Source organism: Apaloderma vittatum, unplaced genomic scaffold (genome assembly GCF_000703405.1).
Source record: "Apaloderma vittatum isolate BGI_N311 unplaced genomic scaffold, ASM70340v1 scaffold3992, whole genome shotgun sequence".
NCBI classification, from domain to species: Eukaryota; Metazoa; Chordata; class Aves; order Trogoniformes; family Trogonidae; genus Apaloderma; species Apaloderma vittatum.
In genome coordinates, this window is record NW_009701728.1 from 5,141 (window position 1) to 26,406 (window position 21,266).

The 21,266-nt window shown below is 41.0% G+C and overlaps 1 protein-coding gene across 1 annotated transcript in view; it reads right to left on the reverse strand.

Moving 5' to 3' along the window:
* Positions 1–4,563: 4,563 nt before the first annotated feature.
* The window catches only part of LOC104281291 (ubiquitin-associated domain-containing protein 2-like), a 34,068-nt gene continuing 17,365 nt past the window's right edge, over positions 4,564–21,266 (reverse strand). The window contains exons 5-6 of the mRNA XM_009879239.1: positions 8,313–8,435; positions 4,564–5,235 (exon numbers count right to left, since the gene is read on the reverse strand). Of these exons, the coding sequence (XP_009877541.1) occupies positions 5,128–5,235; positions 8,313–8,435 (231 nt within the window). The 3' untranslated portion in view covers positions 4,564–5,127. The remainder of the gene's footprint in view (positions 5,236–8,312; positions 8,436–21,266) is intronic.

The following is a 21,266-nucleotide window of genomic DNA, read 5'->3' on the forward strand; positions in this document are numbered from 1 at the left end:
TCCGTGGTGAGGTGATGTGCTCTCATCAATTACATCTCAGGGATTTGTAAACAAACCTTCAATTGGAAGAGCAGTGGGACGTGCCAGGAGTTGCGTCCTTTCCAGAGCAGGTCTCTCTGTGGTTGGGATGGGGAGCCAGGAAAAGAGTCATGTTGGCAGGACTAACTGCGCTTTAAAAACCAGAAACATCTAATTTCTCACTTACTGCGGTGGTTCTGGGGTTTGTTTCGCTGCTGAGTTGCTGAGATTACACTTTGCTATATGTACCATCTCATGTAAAAAAAGACCAAATAAAAGAGGAGTCCCCTATGGGACACTCCTGAAAAAAGAGCGTATTTTCAGTACAAGATTAGCCACAATATTGTGCCTTTGCATTTTGCACACAGAACATCTGTGAATTCTTTCGGAATTGAATGAAGTGCAGTGTGACATCCCACCCTGCCTTCTCCCACCTGGTCTTTTCCTTCTGTCCTCTTCAGCCCATCTTCTACTTTGCTCCTTTAACCTAAACTCTCTGCTTTTCCTCAGTTCCATGTCCCTCATCTCCCTCAAGTCATCCTCTCCTTTGCTAATCTTAAATGACATTTATGGTCCCTACTTACTTCTGGTCAAAAGGCCAAACCTGTTTTCAGTTCAGCCACGACCCTGGAATTTTCCACCCATTTTTTTAAGTATCTATATTCTTGCTTTCTCCAATGCTACCAGTCAGGTTTAGAAACAGTCCCTTACATGTGTGAGCTCAGCTAACTTCTCCTTTCCTCTTAAAACTCTCCTTTGGAAAAAAATCAGATGACAACAGCTCAGTTACCAATTTGTTGAGATTCTCACCAGCTGCAGCCATTCATCAGGTGGTACCATTCCTCTGCTCCCATCACCTATTTCTTGCCTTATTTGGACTGAAAACTACTGGTAGCACATGCCTGGTTTGAGTTTCAGAGCAGAGTGGACTCCTATGGTCAAAGCATCCTTTTATATATGGAAACAGGAGGAATGTAATCCTTCTAAAAACTACACTCAACCCAGTATGTTTTAAGGAAGTGCATAAAACTATGTATACTGGTGTGCGTATATATAAACCCATAGAGTGTTTGTGTGTTCATCTAACTTTTCTAATAAAATAATCTCACGTTTTGCTTGTGGAAGAACACACACAGGAAACTGATTGTGCTTACGTGTGAAAATCCCCTATTAGTTTAAATGAATGCTGTGCATTTATTTTTCTTCAGACAAATGCAGGTCCCCTACAATGTGAGAGTCATAGTTCTGAGTGTTTTCACGTTTGGGTGCCTTCGCAACTGCATATGTACTCCAAAACACACGTTTGAGAGGTGGTAGTCTTTGAATACAGACTTTTAATTTTCTTCAGCAAACTCTTAGCTCCAGTTAAATTCATTAAACCGATACATATTCTCACTCACGCTCTGTATATACACATATGTGTACACACATACATATGCATTTGCATATACATATATATGCACACGCGCACAAACAGGAGAGCCGAAAACATTGCCCTCTGCTCAGAACCTTGCAATATGTTTGCCTGCTCGTTCTTCTGTTTCAGACAAAACCAAGAAGACTCCTTCTCCATCACATGTTCACGAAGGCATCGACAAGTGCTGGACAGCATGGGGTTGGTACGCGAACCAGCTGCGACAGCCCATGTGCTTACTCAGCAGCAGGTAAACGTTCACACGTTTGAGCGGAGGACAAGGGCTTTGCTCCAGGTATGGAGCCCAATCATTCTGCATCTCAGAAAAAGTTAAGGCTTGAGAACCTGGTGGCCTAACAGTCAGGTTTCCATGGATACGAACCTTACTGTGGGTGTGTTTCGAAGCGTCACATAACCACCTAGGAAAGTTCCAAATAAATTTGCTCCAATGTCATCTCAAAAGACAACATTCCCAGTCTAGCAGAGAAATCCTAAGAGCAGCAATTACTTCTGTTTCAAAATACCAAATCTCAGCTTTACTAAAACTGGTCTGATCTCCCTAGGGACTTAAACAGAAAACTATTCTGCATTCTCTCATTCCCTAAAAAATATTATTGTGTCGCACACAAAACACAAACTATGTAATGAGATATTCAAAACTGTATTGGACAAACACTGAGTAGGCTGTGAAGATGCATGCTTCTCACATTCCCAGAAACGGTCATAGAATCATAGAATCATAGAATGGCCTAGGCTGGAAGGGACCTTAGAGATCATCTAGTCCAACCTCCCTGCCATGGGCAGGGACACCTCTCAACTAGATCATGATACTCAAGGCTCCGTCCAACTTGGCCTTGAACCCCCCCAGGGAGGGGGCAGCCACAACATCTCTGGGCAATTTATTCCAAAGTCTTGCCGCCCTCGTACCATTAAAGTTTCATCAACAAATGGAAACTGAGTTGTTTTCCAGCTCTTAACGTGTGAATCTTTCTTCTTTGGGTCTTAGACAAAACAGGAACTCTGTTCAACGGCATCTGAGACCCCTCCTTTTACCACTTCTTTTTTTTTTTTTTTTTAAGTTGGAAGTCATGACCCTGGAAGCATTATTGAGCACAAACTGTTCTCATATATCTCAAGGGGAGTTTTCAAGTGACATCAGCAAGACCTGAATTTCAGCCCTTCTGTTTGACTACATTTTGTGAAATGCCCAGCAAAATGGGGTTTTCCACATGACTGTGACGTTCGGATAGCCCTTCCACAGAAAGAAAGGATTAAGACTTGGGGAATATCCACTTGCATGTCCCTGATGCCACTCAGTATGTTTTAAAATTCCAAAGAATAAGTGCTCATCCTTAGAGTAGGGCAACATCTGAAAGGGCACAGGTCATATTTAATTTATTCTGGACTAGGTGGACTTTTACTTCCTAAAGACAAAATTTAACTTCTGACTGCTACTTTTGATAAAATAGTTGTGAAGGTAGAATCTGCATTCAAAGAATTTGTCTCCAAATTAAAACCTGTTCTTGTTTCAAAGCATTTAAGTAGTTTGCATATACAAATTATTGTAGGTCTTTTTTTCTTACATGTGCCCTTTGCTTTGTAAGACAGTGGGTTTCCAGAGTTCTCTGGGTACAGAAACGTCCCCAGCCTACGCACACAGGGAGCCACTCAGCTTCCCGCAAACAAAATCTTTCAATTAAAAAGCAGACTTTGCCTAAATAATGTGATCGTAGCAGTGAGGCAAACCCTGAGGGAGGTGGATCAAAGTCCAGGAAAACACACAGTCATTCCAAAACCCCCTTACTTCCCCCACTGGAAAATACTGAAAAATACACATAGGACATTGACTTTACTAAAAATTACGTCAAGTGCTGAAAACTACATAAATTTGATACAATTTCTGGTTAAGGACTTGTACACCTGAAGGATTTTTTTCAGTTTTATCAGTCATGTAAGAAACAAAAAGAAAGGTATCTCCCTCCTTCCCTAAATCTTTTCCTGTAACTTCCAGGTGTATTTTCCAGGCCAAGTGAGACTGGGCAGATCTGTACTTTGGTACACACGTGTTCGCTTGGAATTCCAGAACATCCTTCTCTCTTCTGTTTTCTTTCACCTCCTCCCCTTTGCACCTGCTATCACCTGTGTTACACTGCTAATAACCTCTATCTTATTCTGAATGTATGTATGTATTAAATATGCCTGTGTATATATAAACAGACACGTATACACAAGATATACAAACAAGTACATACAGGAACATACATCAAATGCTTGAGATACATGTGCAGGTTGGTTTCACGGTGTCGCAGTTTGGAATCTTGTATTACTACTTCTGTTGGGTTTTATAGAGCTGTTCACCTCCCTCCAGCTCACCTCCTGCAACTCCTGAGACCGTGATCATAGAATCATAGAATGGCCTAGGCTGGAAGGGACCTTAGAGATCATCTAGTCCGACCTCCCTGTTTTGGGCAGGGACGCCACCTCTCGACTAGACCTGGCAGCACATGAGGTGCTAACACTGAGCATTTCCAAGAGTCAAGCCAAGCAAACTTATTTATTAATCCCAACTTCAAAACTAGTGTTGTACTTCCTTGGCATTACTGTCTTGTTACCTCCTATATTAGCCTGAGTCACCGTTAAAAGTTAATATTCCCACCTCTGATAAACATGAAGTTGTTTCGGACAGTGAGGCTTCAGCAAATGCAGGGTTATCCCATCTTTGACAGTAGAAAACTAAAACTATATTTATATATAAAAGAGTTAGCTTTTTATAATTTTAAGATAGTATGTAGTCAGCTCAAAAAATGGTACCAGCACATAGGGCACTGAGCGTATGTTCATCTTTACAGAAGTCGGTCCGAATTACACGTGGAAGTCATTCAAATAATTTCAGTTCTGATCTTACTGTATCATTTGATTCACATTTATTCACAGAATCACAGAATGTTAGGGGTTATTGCTTCCAGTGAGGATCTTCATGATCTGTATCCAATTAGCAATCCACTTAGCTTGTAAAAATTTAAATTTACACATACCATAGCTTGCAATATGCACATGAATTTTCTCTCGTCCTATCTGTGTGTTATGTGCTGAATGACAACTTTTATTTGAAGAGGAATTCAAAAAATAACATATTACAAGCATTAATAAAACTTTTAAAAAAATGACAAGGTAGTCCCAGAACCCTTTACTGAGATGAAAATGAAATGATCTTCAAACCTCTTATTACTGTAATAAAAAAATCAAGTACTGCAAAATAACATGTAAGCTGGAGAAAATTAGACTGGTAAATGAAGAAAATATAATTTTCTTCATAGATAAATTTAGGTGTTGTGGTTGTCAGAGCTGCTTTTCCTAGTCATTAAGTCTGATAACATGTCTAGCAAGGATTTACAAGAAAAAAAACCAACCTACTTTATTTTAAAAATAAATTTAGGCAATATCCAGTAATAAGTAGAAGCTAAAGTTACTTTGAAAAGGATAACCAAACTAGAAACCATCGAGTGATCTGAAGGCTTGGGAACAATTCTCATCATTCGTTAACATCACTTTGAATCACCAGTCACATGGAGCCGGTTTCTCTTTTCTGATGCTCTTGCGGGGACGACCTCCTTGAGTCTGTCCAGCAGGTGGCTTTGATCCTCTTTCAGACACCTCCAAACCCATAAAGCGAAGTCCTTTCGTGCAGAAAACCATCAGTGCTGCAGCAGAAAGTTAGTGGCTACGTTTAAGTCATTATTTGAAGCCCTCAGAGCTTCTAGAGCGTCTCCCCTGGAAAATCCCATTTCCATAAGACGTGCGACCTGGACAAGAAAGAACGTAAAATTGCTTTAAAAAAGGAGTTTTGTTCATGCCATGTGCGCATGAGTTAACAGTGTTAGAGGCCACTTTTCCACTGATCACACTGTTACCTTTCCAGGTGACCTTTCCAGAAAGCAAGCGAGCATGGCTATGCACTGTCCCAAAGGAGTATCTGGGAGAGCATGCTTGAAAACACTGCCACGGAGATGACTGCTCTCTGCTACTTTATTCAAAACCGACCGTTTGCTGAAAATGCCACACCTCTATTTCCCTAGCCGGCCCAGTTTTGAAAGAAGAGTGAAATAGAAAGTATGGCACCACACGTGACGACTATGATCTGACTTTTGGGGCTCGCTGCTCTCACCAAGAACGAGACTTCAAGAAGCCAACACTGACCAAAATACAGAATTTTACAGTGTGTGGCCAGACACCCTTAGCTCTACTTCTCTCAGAAAGTCTCTTACTTCTCCAGTGAGCATTAAAAACCTCAAAACTACCCCTCAAAGCTACCCCTAAACCAGAGGCAGTACAATCCTTAAAATGGGTTCAGTAAAATTCTTGGAAGGATTCTACCTGGTCTCAAAACAGCGTAAGCCAATGACACTGAAGGAAGAATCACCTGGAAAAGGGCACATTAAGACAGTAATTTTAGTAATCACTAACCACTTGATCCATGCCTTTTTATAATACCATGTACTTGATGCTTAACCTTTTTGCTCTGTGCTGACAGATATTCCAATTCCCATGCGCAAAAAGCAACGTATGTGTAACCAAATTTAATTTATGGTTAAATTCCAATCTAAAGTACAGTTAAAATCTACAATTCTCAGTCAGGTTTGACTGAAAGTCACAATATAACTCACTTTTATAGTTAAGCTTCTAAAGAGGAGGAAAAAAAGACACGGCAGAGGGAGCGAGAGGCAGGTGATATTTAACCGTGGCCGCTGGCAGCATAAAGCATTGCCCAGCCTGCTCCTAACGGGCTAGTGACCAGGTATTGCAGCTCCTAAGCCTGGAAGTCCAGAGCTATGGGAGGTGCCTGAGAGCCACCACTGCTCCTCCGCTGCTGCAGCTGAGCACGAACGGTGCAGAGGCCGTTTACGCCTCGGGAGGAATCTTCCCAGGGTGTAGGAGCCACGTGCACTGGTATTGAAACTACGTTAAAAGCCTTTCAAAAGAAAGACGCCATTAAAAGTGACCTCCCCTTCCTCTAAGACGCCTCCGGAACTCTCAGTATTTTTAATCTTCTCTGCTTTGGCAGCTTACTGAGAAATATACTACTTCCAAGTACGTCCAGAGGCGGGCGGGGGTCCTCCTTCTCTTAAGCTAAATGCGTCATTACAAACTGTTTGCAAATCTTGGTCATCAGAATATCAAATATGGTACTCATCATTTTTGTGCCTTTCCCCTTTTTTCGCCCCTTTCAACCCAACATCGGTTTCTAACCTTCCCGTAGAGAGAGAAATGAATTGTTACTTTCTACACCTCTGCAACAATAGTGCAACTTCAAACTGGATTTCATAACCTGTAACTTTCTCAAGTTTCCTCTGTCTGATTTTTCATCTAAGACTGTGTTTTTTATGAGAAAAAGGGCAGGCAGTGGAATAAAAGCTAACCACAGAAATACATTTCCAAAGAAAGGTTTTTATTGCAGTTGCCATGAATTCTAACCTTAAGAAGTGGTGGATGGAATTGCAATGTTCCCATTTACAGAAACACCCAGCGAGTATCGTGGGGAATAGATCCTAACAACAAAAAGCTCATCTTTTTCTAACAGCAAAAAGATTCACCCGATTATATTTTAACCACAGGAATTGAATCCTGCTCCAGGAAACAGAGATGTATATTGCTAACGGTAATTTAAGGTTCTAAAAAACCCACAAGAAATGCAGAGATTTTTGCACCAAAAGCATTGCAAATGCTTGCAGGTTTTATTCTGAAGAATAGAAGGAAACCTTGCATTTCTGCCGTCCTGAGACAACTCCTGCAGTTATTAGTACAGTCCTGAGAAACCAAAGGCGCTTCTATTTCTTTTTTTCTTTGCAGGGTAACCAGACAGCATTGCAAATGACAGCAGTCAGGTGAGCTCTACAACTTCAATGCACGAGAAAATGTAAGTGCATCTTGCTTTCATAAACCTGGACCTAAATGCTTTGGATCAGAATCCAGCATAAGTCAGAATAATACCTATTTCACTAGTTCCTGCCCACTCATGAAAGCTCCCATAAGCAGAATTTGTCAAAAAAACCCCCAAAAAAGCAAACCAAGCCAGGAGGGAAATCTTTCGGTCCACTCTGTGCCTGGCACCGAGTAGGCTTTCAGGCTAGCCAAAACTAAGTTTTTGGGTTTTGTCTCAGAAAGTGCTCTTTGATGTAGTGTTTTTCTTTTTCATTGTTGTTTTGGGGTTTTTTGTTTTGCTTTTGGGTTGTTTGGGGACTTTTTTTTTCCTTTTTGGAGGCAGCCCAGCAGGTTTGCAGGCAAAACCACCAGTGCAGTTACAGTTTTGAACATTCTGAACACAAGCTAACATTGAATCAAAACTAGAAATCAGATCACATCAAAGATTTCTGTCTGGGACAAGCTCACTTTAAATGTAACTAGAAATGACAGTGTGGTGCTAGCAAGTGTTGATTTATCTCCTTAGAAAAAGGAAAAGAAAAACTTACCCTTGAAACCTAACTCTTGTTCAAGGGCAGCAGACACCTTAGACTATAAAATGGCCAATGCAGCTACCTGTAGACAGGCTACAACCTGGGGAGCTTGAATCTGTTTGTTACTCTTACTTCTTGGAAACATTTGTTTTATCAGATTTTAGTAACTCCCACTAGTGAAACTGTCTCATCTTTACATACAAAAGACAAGCAGTTACACATAAGAGCAGAAACTCCCAAGTCGATCTGTAACTCTGGTTTGGATGGTAATGACGATTCGCTGTCTCTGGTTTGTGACTGTTATCTGACATTCTAATTTGTGCTGCTATAGAGAACGTTTAAGAAACTGTGTCAAGAGAGGACAAAAAATTAACAGAGGTAATTCCTAACCAGTTTTTAAATGCCATTTTAAAATAGAAAGTGTTTACCTGCTCTTCAGAAACTTCAGTAGGTGGAGGTGTGTCTTGTTCAGACGGGCGCTGATCTTGATAATTCGCATTATGTCTATGACGTAAAGGAGGAAACAGTCTATTCCAGTTAATCATCCCACCCTGAAAACAGAAGCTGCTGTAAGTCTTTGCAAAAAGAACTACAGATATTTTTAAACAAAGAGAGTATCCACCTCATAATATGCAGGGCAAACGTTCAATAAAGCATTTTATTTTAATCAACAAGAACTGCTGCAATCTCTTATGAAGTCAAAACTGAGATTTGTAACTGCTTTACTGTATTAGAAGTAATCACTGTAAATTAAGGAAAAGTGCGAACGGGAGGAGGAGAGGATCATAGAATCATAGAATGTTCGGGGTTGGAAGGGACCTCTAGAGATCATCCAGTCCAACCCCCCGAGCAGGATTCCCTAGGGCAGCCACACAGGAACGCATCCAGGTGGGTTTTGAAAGTCTCCAGAGAAGGAGACTCCACAACCTCTCTGGGCAGCCTGTGCCAGGGCTCTGTCACCCTCACAGTAAAGAAGTTTCTCCTCATGTTGAGGTGGAACTTTCTATGTTCCAACTTAAACCCATTATTCCTTGTTCTATTGCTGGGCACTACTGGGAAGTTATTGTCCCCTTCCTCTTGACACCCACCCCTCAGATATTTATATACGTTAATAAGGTCCCCTCTTAGCCGTCTCCTTTCAAGGCTAAACAGCCCCAGTTCTCTCAGTATCACTCCATCGGAGAGATGTTCAAGTCCCTTAATCATCCTCATAGCTCTCCCTTGGACTCTTTCCAGTAGGTCCCTGTCTCTCTCGAGTTGGGGAGCCCAAAACTGGACACAGTATACCAGGTGTGGTCTCACCAGGGCAGAGTAGAGGGGGAGGAGAACCTCCCTAGATGTTTCACATCAGTTGCAAATGATCTGGGTTTACTGCAGTGCTAGATTTCTGAGGCTGAAGGACTGCTCTCTCTACCGACAGGGATTTACCTGGCAAGAGATGCAACAGTCCTGCAAGGGCTTTGCAAGACTTCCACTTGAATTAATCAGGGAAAACGAGCGCAAGAAATAAGTGGAGGGAAAAAGAACAAATGGATTCGCATCAGCAAAACCAGGAACAAGCCCGACGTTCAGGACACTGTGATTCGCATGCAAGCGACTACTTCTGTTACAGACATACAGACCACCTTGCCTAACTCCCCGCCTGTTAAATATCATTGCAAAACCCGGCCATACTCCAGCGCCAAAACATTTCGTAACTACTTAGTAATAACACAAACACACAACAGTAACACACACACGGTGTAAATCACAAAACTGAAACTTTTAACAACCAAGCTTCAATCTTGTAATAAGAAGACATTTATAATATAAAGGACAAATACTAAAGAACGACGAATCCTCAACTTGCAAGCTTAAACATTTTTAAGGGATTTTGTATCATACCAAAACCACAGGCTCTGCAAAGACAGAGGAAGAGCGACCCTCAAATCTCTTTTCTATCCAACTTGTTAAAAAAATCTTTTGCAGTTTGTGGTGGTGTCCTTTTCCTCCTCCCCTGCTCCCTCCGTTACTATGGAGAAGATCCCCCCTCCCTTTCTGTATATATAGGACACCGACTTCCTTCCTCTACTTGCTCTGTTTTAGTTCTATAATGCCATTTCTCAGAAGACCTTCCTCTTAAGAGTGTTTTTTCTTTTCTTCTCACAGCGAGGGTTCTTCCTGCCTTTATGCACCCCGAGAGCATTAAATGCTCGCTGCTCAGTCAGATCATCAGCAGCTAAACCTGCTCCTAGACAAAAAAAAAACCCTCTACCACATTTATTTAGTGTTCCTGTCCTTTCTTTTTTTTCTGCCTTTCACTCCAGAGGAGACCCAATCAGCCCAGACACCACAGGGGGCAGTGCAATAGCACTTAAAAAAACATTTAGGGTGTTGCAAGGTTTGAAACACATGCTTGTGAAGTTCTTCCAGCCCCTTATACACGGGAGTGCGTTTTTCCCTCTGAAGACGTGCAGTCAGTAGGAGTCATCCCTGGTCTTCAAGACACATTTTCCACTGTTGTTGATTCTGAATATAAAAAAATGATTAAGTATCTGCGTTACCATATTGCGTACTGTGTAAAACATTTGCTTAGAAGTCATGAGGTCTTAACCAAAGCGTTAGAGTAGCAGAGTGAAAAGGAGAATTGGTTTGTAGTTTAAACTTGGGAAGGGATCTCAGACCTTCTACTGACACCACTGCACTACTCTGTGGTCTTGGAAAATCACATGTCATGTACTTCCCCGTCTATAATTTCCCCTAACGCAGAATTACGTTAAGTTTTAATTCACCTACTTTGACTTTCTGAAAGTCTACTAGTCTCTACAGTTCAGCAAGAACACTACACTGATGCTGCTTTGCCTGATTTTATTCTTTTGAGAGACCTGAGGAGGAGAAAATATCGCTTCCACGAGTTGTATGCTTTGAATTGTTTAACTGAAAAATGCTAACAGGACTATGACATGTTCCTCTGAAGCACCAGAAGCCACACAGAATAATGTGTATCAAATATAAAATCTACAGTAAATGTATTTAGCAGTATTCCAGTGTATGTGAAGACTGAAATGACTGTACCTTTCCAGCTGTGCCCTCAGCTTCCATACTGAGCTGCCTATTCCAGTTTGGTTTTGCATTCCCCCTGTCCTGTGTGCTGTCACCTAATACTACAAAGAGACTTGTCTGTTTCCTTACCCTAAGCTTACAATCATTGCCAATGAACATACACAGAATTCACTATCTGCAATAAAGACGTGCTAATTCTGCACAAAGTTAACTAATTTTGAAGGTTTACAGCAGATATCTTCATACTACAGGTGTGGACTGACGTATTCAGAAGAGTTCCATGTGAAAACTGCTAACGCTTTCCCAGAAATTACAGACCAGACAAATTAGATGAAAACAGCTGTGAGAAGATCTTTTTCAGTTACTCTCAGAATATTTCAGTTACCTTTGGAAATCGTGACAAACTACATTAATGAGGTAAGAATATCCAACATACAACAACAAGTATTACAGGCTGAAACTCTTAATGGGGTGTGGACACTGATGTTTACGATTAATCCCAACATTGTGGTCCACTTCACATCTGCGTACTACTTTACAAACTGCTCCCAAATCAGGCACATCAGGCTTCTTTATCTTAACTGCAAGAAAATTGTTTCCCCTTACAGACTTGCCTCTAATTACTTGACGGACATGCACGAAGTCAGTCTCTAAAGAGCACAAGTTCGGGGAACTGCAGCAGGAACTATGGGACTGGGACAACTCTATAAAGTAAAGGCAAGGAAAAATTTGGAAGTGCAGCTGATGTCTTAGATGTACAGAAAGATGAAGATCAAGGCTATGGATTTCCAGTGTGGATGGTGACTGCATGAAAACTGTCAGACGACCCTAACTATCACAACAAAAATACATGAAGATCTGTGAAGTTTAATTTGACCCAAAGCAAACAGAGAAAATGTCTTTAATTGCATAAATATCGCAAATTCCAGTTAAAAAAATGCGTAGAAAGATATTTCCAGACTAATAATCTGCCTTGCCTCACAGACCTCCCCTTCATAATTTTGTGATTTCTGCATTACAGTGGTTTTCGATCGTGCTAACACACTTAGAAAGTCACAAAGATTTCACATGAAGATATCCAGTCTGATGAATTTATGTGACACTTCTAAACCATCTGAGAGTCCCTCCCGGGGAATCAGTAAAAAACATTTATGCGTTTCACAAGATACTCGAACCCTGGCACCAGCACCCAGCAGCACAGATGATCTCACATTCATCTCCTTACCCTCCACAGGAGCCTTGTCTCATGGATAACAGAGCTCTCTGGAGTGGTTCAAAACAGGGGCAGAAAAGGAGCCACTAACAAAGCAGTGAGGACAATCAAGGGTCGAGTACGCAAGCTCCCTTCCTGAGCAGCACCTTCAGTGCCAAGTGTCTGCCAGTCTAATCCATTTAAGGAGATCCAGGCAGTTGCCCTGTGATTATGGTTTGTTGGTTTGTTATAAAAAGAATTAAGTTTAATACTCAATGGTTTGGAGGCTGGTGACTCAACGGTTTGGGGGCCATGACTCAGGACTAGGTAAGGAGGATGCATTTAACCTCTAACAGAGCCACTTTCTACAACCGAAGGACTCAGGCCATCTTGCACGAGATTATCTCAGGGGACATTTTTCTTTGTCCTGAATCTCAGGTGTCAGGGAGCAGCAAGTGCAAGACAGAAGCTAAGCTGAGAGCCAAAGGTGACAAGGCGAGCAGAGGCAAAGGCCACGCTGCAACGTGCTGTGTTCCCATGGGATCCAAGGGAGAAGAATAAAGCAGGTCCAGTGACAGGAACAATGGTCAGCCTAAAGTCCAGATTGCCAGGCAGGTGTGAGATCAAGTCTAGAGGTCAGGAGCAGGGAGGGAGATAAAGCGGTTGGCACGTGTGTATCTAAAAGCTCAGCACAGACCATGAGCAAGGACCTGAACCTAAAAGCAACTCCCCATCAAAGTGGGTGAGGCCCCAAAAAGGCTTCTCACAGCTCCTAACCACAGCTCTTTCTCACACAAGTCCGCTCCAAGGCTGAAGAGCTGGTCCTCAGCACAAGGAGCCAAACTCTCAGAGAGCCTGTTGATGTACTCAGGGGCAATAGAAACCAACACCTTCTCCCATTTAGTGCTCTAGAGAGTTGCCACTTGTCACGTTATCTATGTAAAGGTAAGATTTCTTGTCCGTGTCTGCTTCCTTTGTCCAATTTTTCAATGTCTAATTGTGTGAATGCCGCAAGATTTACTATAGCAAAAGGAATTTTATTTTTTTGTGTATTTAATTTCTCCATTGCTTTGTTTGTGCTGCAGGATGAGCGGATCACACTTACTGCATGAAAACAGCAAAACCAGCACTCAGCTCTCTGTAGTCAAGAGGCTGAAGGTTTCCATCAACGTGGATGCACTGGTCCCAGTCCCTGTGGTGGGATGCTGTGAAGAACTTCCAGTCTCCATTGCCAGCTGTCATATTTGTTTTCATGGCGTTAATCAGAAACTCAGTTTTGCAAGTCCTGACTGCTGCGCTACTACAGAAACAAGTACCGAAAAATTCAATTCATAGACTACAATTTTTAAAAATAGTTTGAACAAATTGATGACTGGGCCCTTATTTCTGTCCACAACATAGTCTTCCACATGTCATCAGGAAAAAACACTTGATGAAAAGACTGCTTCATTAATTATTTGACTAGAAGGGTGATGGACACACCTAAGAAAGGCTCATAAGCCCTTCCCCCTCCCTTACTCCTAGAATTTTTTAATTAAAAATTTGTTTTCCTTTGGTGTAGAGGTGCAAAGACTGGGTGAAGCAGTCGGCTATGAATTCTTTGCTACTGCCTGATAGGAGACAAACGTACCAAGGAGACCATTTTGTTGGTCTCCGATAAATTGCTACTAGAAGTGGACCAGAAGACCCCTGATGATGTTGGAACTCCTGTTACATGAAGACAATAAACCAGTCATAAGTTTAGATGACCAAAGAATGAGATTTGAGAATGGACTGGATTCAAAGGACTGGGAAAATAGCAGCTCTTCATCACAGAAGAGGTTGTAAGGAAATGCCATATCGATGACTTATTCTTGGATAGCTGCCAGGGCTTTACGTACCGAGGTTGTGCCTTATGAGGTCATATCCTCAATGTCTTTTTTTTGTTTGGGTTTTTTTAATTTTTATGGTGCCTGGGACAATACTGTTTACAAGGAAAGAAGCATCCTCCTTTCCTACAGAGTAAGAAAGAGATATCTAGAGCAAACGTCTGTAATTGTACAGCCTGCTAAAACCCCAGTCATGTCATTTCTTTTCACGTAATCTCCTTCCTCTCTATTTGAAAAGCAGCTCTACCTGTTTCCTATAGACATTCCTATATACATACCTGGCACAGCATGTTTTGTAAATGCATTTCTCATCCAAAGCTTGAAAATTAGAAATACTGTATTATGGACAATTAACAAAAATCCAGTCAAGTAGATGTCACATCTGCACAAATTTTAACTAGATTAATTTCAAAATAAATGAAAGAAAATGCTTTATAAAAGTCCTCTTGAAAGTGACATCTGTGGTTAAGATATTTTGATAATGTTATCTCCTGTATATGGTTAATGCCAACTTGCCATCTGTTTGCACAAACAGGAAGCACCTCCTGAGATCTGTCCTGTTCACCTTTTCTTAACATAACAACTGCAGTGAGAGAAAAAAATAAAAAAAGGAAATTGCTTTGCATGTAATCTTTTAAGGTAACATTTTTCAAGTTTGCTACTCCACAAACTTGGGCCATTCCTTGGTACAGACATAAATATTGTCTTACTTCTTTCATATAAAGCTTCATTTAGAAAATGTACTGAAAGCAAGAAACACTTATTCGCTTTTTAGACATAAATTTTTCTACAAATTATTGACTGCAAAGTACACATACTGATCATACAAACAAAGAAAAAGTAGAGTCATGACTGTCACAATGATAACCCTGCTGCCCTGAACACCATTAAAAAAAAAGATCAGTGGCAATGGTGAACTTTTTATAGTTGGCTTATTCTAGCCTGCCTCCTTCTGTGAGGACAAAACTATTTTGGGGTTTCTTTGTGTTGTTTTTTTTATTTGTTTGGTTGGATTTTTTCTTGGTGGTGTTTTTTTACTCAAAGTAAGGGGGTACAAATGTAACACTATCAGTGTTCTGAGCACTGTTCTTAAAGACAGAAAGAATTTTTGACCAAGGAAAGCACTTCAGAAATTTCTAATGATATTCCAATTTCCTCTGGAAATTTATCCTACAGACAAGTCTTTTTAGCCAAGAAGCTCTGTCTCCAACTTGTAGTTGCCGCATCCTGAACTTTGATGCCTGCCTTGTCCCAGAGGAGCTCACGTGTCCCAGAAGTTCTTTTCTGAAGCCAGATCAGCTATTTCCTTTGAAATCTAGGAGGAACACTTTATTCTGGCCTCTGAAGCTGCCTGGGAGACAATGGAAGGGATTTCAGCACAGCCACAATGCCTTCAGAGTAGCAGAAGCCAGAAATGCCAAGGGGCAGGTGCTTCTGCTCCACTTCTGCTGCTGCACTCGAGGGAGGTGCAGAGAGTCGTGAACGTTTCCTCGCACATGCTCGAGTGCTTGGCCTTGTCACACGCCACGGGAAGGGGTGCCGTTATGTGACACTGACACATGACTGGCTGGCAGTAAGTAAAGAGCTGTGCATGTATTTCCAAGAACTGGCAGCGTAGCTTTAGAATACTGAAAGAATCAGAGATCAGGAAGGGTAAATACCTATTCTGTACCAAACCATGCATCAGAGTAACATTCACTTTTCATTACTGCTGCGACGCAGTAATTCAGCCAGAACGTGATGGATCGTTATGCCAAGAAGATATTTTGTATCAAGCAGAAGTTGAAAGATGTAATTTTTGAGAATGGATGTTATTTATTCATGCCAGTGTTAGGCAAGTGTGGAGCAGGACTCTCAGACTTTTGTTTGCAGTAATAAATGGGGATTTGGATCTTCTCTAGACAGCAGAGACAGGTCTTGAACCACCTTTTCAAAGCACTTTCTTTTCCAAACTTCCCAGCTCTCGTTGCTTGTGTCAGTTGTTCTTCACCCAGACTGGGTTCTCGCTGACACTGTGACATCACAGATATGGTCACGGCTACATCCGCTGAAAACACGTATCCATGTCATACTACTAACAATGGGATCTGTCATGTTCTCCCAAAAGAAATCTCCGGTATGTATCAAAAAGTAAGTTCCCATTATTCAAAACAAATCTTGAAAAGTGAGTGCCTTGTGAGACGTGAAGCTGTCAGTCATAATCACCAGCTGAATTTTAAAGGAATCACAGGGTTTGGAGCTGTTATTACATTTGGCTCAACAATTGCTGAGTGAGATAATTGGGTGGGTGGGGTGTTGAGTGCACCAAATGCTGAAGGTAGGTCCACCAGCATGAACATGGAGTCGATACTTGAGGAAATAATTTTAGCTCCGTTTTTGGCATTTTACACAAACCAGAAGACAGTTCTGATCCTTACCATATGGCTCTTTGGATGTTGACTGGTGACAGTGGACTGTTATTAAAGCATGATGATTAGACAGATAATCCGTAATCCACCTCCTGTGCACAAACCTTTTCGAAGAGTAATAAGAAATAAGTAGAGGCCAAAACAAAAGTGAGAAATCTCATTTCAAAAACTGTTTTGATTTGACAAGCTAAGATAACAAACACCAGGCACAAAGGAAACTCAAACCCATACTCTCCAATATATTAGCATAAACATTTACTTGAGCATATAAAAGGCTAGTCCGTGATAATGTACGGAAACAAAAAAAACAGATTAGCATCCCTTTTGGGATGTAAAGATTCAAGTTCTGTCTTAGGCTGCAAATTGGAGGGGCTTCCATTCGTTGACATCCCAAAGTCAACATACAAGGTGTCATCCTTCCTACACTGTTTGGAGAAACTTCTGTATTTATTGTGCCCCCTAAAGTAACATATTAAGGAAGAACTGGTGAAACCGGCCTGCAGTTGTTCTGTGCTAACCAGAATTCTAATCAGAAAACCTGAATACCAAAGTGGACCACTTACTATCTGAACTACACGCTTCTTGTTTAAGATGTGCTATGGAAGATGACACTAGGAAGAAGAAATCGAGATTCCCTCAGTGCAGATGGAAAGACAACGGGAGCAGCCCTGGAATCCAATAACCGACCACCCTCCAAAACTCATGCTCAAAACTAGAAATGAAGGGACAGGTACAGCTAAAAAGCAAATTGCTTTCCGTAAGCAGGAACTGGTCTGACAACAGAGGATTAAATACTCTGGAATGCTCAGGGAGGTTTGTACATCAGGACCTTTTCTTATGGGGAACCGCCTCAAGTTAAATTGTCAGAGGAAGAGAACATAGAACAATCACACAGGAGAATAAACATACTCTGCTTCTCAAAAAAAAAATTCCTTTGAAATAAAACAGCATTTTGCTTTAGGAAGTTGTCCAACCACTGCATCAACCACTGCTTCTCAAGGGAAACTAGTTACAAATAAACCAAATTCAAAGACTATATCCCAAAAGCCCAGTCAGACAGGAAGAGAATCTTGTAATTTCAATCCAAGAAAAAAAAAAAGACGGTTGAACATGTGAGCTGGGTCTTACCAAGGAGGAGTCAGTTAGCCTTGTGACTGTGACAACTGGCTGTTAATGAGATACATTCAGCTTACTCTACCAGTACTAGTAGTGTCTGTCAGCTTGTGGAATTGCCAATTTCCATGAAAATGACAGAAAAACAAAGTGGTAGTCTGTAGAGGTAGTCTGTAGTGATAAACTGTTCATTACCTGGACAAGCACCCTGGAAATTCAACAATTTACAATTTACACCTAGAATCCATGAAACAAGTTATTCAGAAAAAGAAAACAGAAATAATCTAAATTGCACTGGGTTATCAACAGCTACAGATGTTACTGAAATGAAACAGTAAAAAAACAGTCAGCACTACAAGCAGTTTGCACACTCGACAACCTTTAAGAGTAAAGTTCCCTTTCTGAAATAAAAACAAGCTTATTCTCAACACAGAGAAAACATCACTGAACAATTACACTGAATGATCAAGATTTGAAAATGCCAGAAGAGTGCTGAAAACCCAAGGACTGGCTGAGGTCTGAAGGAGAACATACTGTTTTCTCTGCAGAAATGGAAGCTGCCTGTGATTCCAAAAAAGGCTTGGGGTGTGCCCACACATCTACATCGGCGTGCAGGGGAAGGGAAGAATGAAGGAATACCAGTTCTAAATATAGCCACAGAGATTCCTGTTGCAGCATACATGCTCCATTTAGCGACTGAAGTAAACCCCTAAGTGACTTGCTAGTTAACTGAATTCTTTAAAAATACGTCATATTGTTGTACACACATATATCTAGGAGTGTGAGCTCAAATAACTTTTTTATCCTGTTGGTACCCTACGTATAGTTGTCTTTGAAGTTTATGGCAAGACTGTTAAAGTCAATTTCTATTCAACTATGCCACAAAATCCCAAAGTAGCCTTAAGTAACACAAACTAGTTAGAACAGAAACCTAATTAGAGAGGAAGACTTTGCCTAACACTTGGCTGAAAATCTCACCCATTTATTCAGGTAAAGCAGTCTGGTAGATTCCTTCCTGACAATGACACATACTGCTGTCAAACAATATGAACAAGCTGCTTCCATGAAAACTTTTGTCTGTGAGAGCGAGAGTTTATACGGACCTCGCAATGTATAAAGGTTGCAGAAGGTCTTCAGGGTTCAAAATGTCTGTTTGAAGGACTTGTTGTTGGTACTCCAACTTGTGAAGTTACTTAAGAACACTTTTCACTGAGGTACTTTTTTCTGCCTTTGTTAAGGAGGGTAGCATTCCTGAGGAGGAATTCTTGTGCCAAGAAAATCTTCACTATATTAATCTATTTTTTTCCAAGGTCAGGAGTTTACCACATAACCAGAAGGTAAATCAGGAATCTAGCTTCACAGTCCTTAGTAGACAAAATATGAAACTTGTACATTCCTCAGGATATGAGACTCCCCGTAACAATAAAGACACTCGGTACGCCTACCCACACAGCACCTCTCCAAGTGTCCCAGGAGAAAGACATCTAACGAATGAACAATTAGAGGAAGTCACACTGTTACAGAAGTCTGGTCTTTGCAAGAAATAGAGATGCCATGTGGTATAAAACAAAGGAGAGTCTGGCCTCATTGGAAAGTAATAGCAGCTGGAATAGAAGAACAAAAAGACAGGAGCGAAAAGACAAAATAAGCTTAAAGTGAAGGACAGGGCAGGAAAGACATAGAGGAATGAAGATTTCCACAGGTGGCTGTAGGGTTATCACGCAGTCTGAAGCAACCTGGTAAAGCTTTTTTCTCAGCCAAGAAATTTGAGAGAAACTAAGAAGCAGGCAATACAGTGTCTTTAACGTGCCCAGCATCAATGAAGGAATAAATGCTCCATGGATACAGAAAGCACTTTTTTTCAAGATGAAGGGACTGAGGTTCATATATCGCCCCTCCCGAACAGGCAAAAGGATGAGTGCTCGAAGGAGAAGTGGTATTTAGTTGCCAACAGAAGGTGTTGACAATGTTTTCTGCAACCTCCCACCATCTTCCACATTTCCATCTTTAGTGACAGCAGTGTTGTCAATAATATCTAAGCACCGACTCCTCTCTTAACTATTTTTGATTTGGTCATCTGCCAGCCTCCCTCCAAGTTTCTCAATAGGAAGTGAAAGTCAAGTTGACTCCCTGCTACCACACTGGTGCACAGATGCAGCAATTGTCAGACAAATGTTAGAAAAATGCTGGGAAATTATAGAGATCAAGAAACAGAAAAAGTTAAGGGAGGATGACCAAAATATTTACTGATGTTACATTATCGAAAGGATAAAACAGTGCCCAAAGACCTCAACTATGTCTTGTCTGAATGAGAGAAAGGCAAGAGGCATCCATCCCTAAAAGCCAACGAGCTTCGGGATTCATCAGCAAATTACTGGCGGTAAGACATTACGGGAGAGAACTTCCCCCAACGCAAAGAAGGATTTTGTATAGGAGCAAACACAAAGTATGGGAAATAACAGAGATGAAGGGGAAGAGATGGTGAATATGTGGGAACAAAACGGTATAGTGGGGAATGAAAATGTCAAAAAGACGTGAAGGGGAAAAAGAGATCTGATAATGGGGGGGAAAAAAGGATAAATTATTTAAATTAGAAAAGAGGACAGATAGAAAAGTGGGAAAGAAAAGAACTAAGAAACTGAAACTTTAAAAGCAGTAACAAAATAGGAAGCTGGTATTTTCTGAGGGAATGAATACATGAGGCGCACATTTCATTCTACTGCCTCAAAAGGTGCATGGAGGTGATGCTCAGTAATTCTCCCTTTGTGACAAGTTCACAATTTCTCAGGATGTTCCATGGAAACAAAACAAGCACAGAAAGTTTTCAATATGAACACTATCATCTGTTTAAGGGCTGTTGCCACAGCAACCAGGAACCAAGGGAAGAATCAGTCACCATGAAACCACACTGCCCTGAGAAACAAGCAACGTGAGATAATTTTTTCAGTCTCTAACAACATAGACACAGTACTGCTGAACATTTAAGGGCTAAAATGAGGTACACCAAGTAATGAAGTTGGTGGTTTATGTTCAAATTCTACCACATACTCAACCCGCTCCGTGAAGTTATGAGTGTCTGACAACCCAGCACTCACACACACAGCTCCGTGCTTCAGGCTCCTTAAGGCCAGAACATTTCCGCTACAGAAAGACTGGAAAAGGTAAAATTCAGAGTTGCCAGCAGAAGAATTCTGGGGTGGTTGCTTTGGGGTGTTTTTTTATTGTAGAAAATATTCGAAGTGGATTCTGCTTTGGATAAAATATTTCAGTGAACAGCAGGGAAAAAAAAGATAACATTATTTACATCCCAGTATCTTGGATGTACAGTAAAAACAACCTATGAGAAACATATATTTTCCTGTTTTTTTGTTTGTTTGGTTGGTTTTGTTTGTTTGTTTTAACTTTTATTTTTATGAGAAACATATCTTTTCCTGTTTTTTTTTTGTTTGTTTGGTTTTGTTTGTTTGTTTTAACTTTTATTTGTTTGTGTTGGCTTGCATAACTTGTCAGGCTCACATTCTTCAGAATTCCTCGCAAAGTCTTGAAGAATAAGTCTACTACAAAAAGCATCTATTTAAGAAAGAGGCCTCCTTACGGACTGAACGGAGTTTGCCACGTTGTACAGACAATGAAACCTCATTAAAACCACATGTTCTTGTGTTCTCCTTCTATGATGCTACCGTATATATACAGGCAAACTACGTTGTCCCTTTTCTCAGGCAGATGAACTAAAGAGTTAAAGGAGCAGGAGGAATGAGC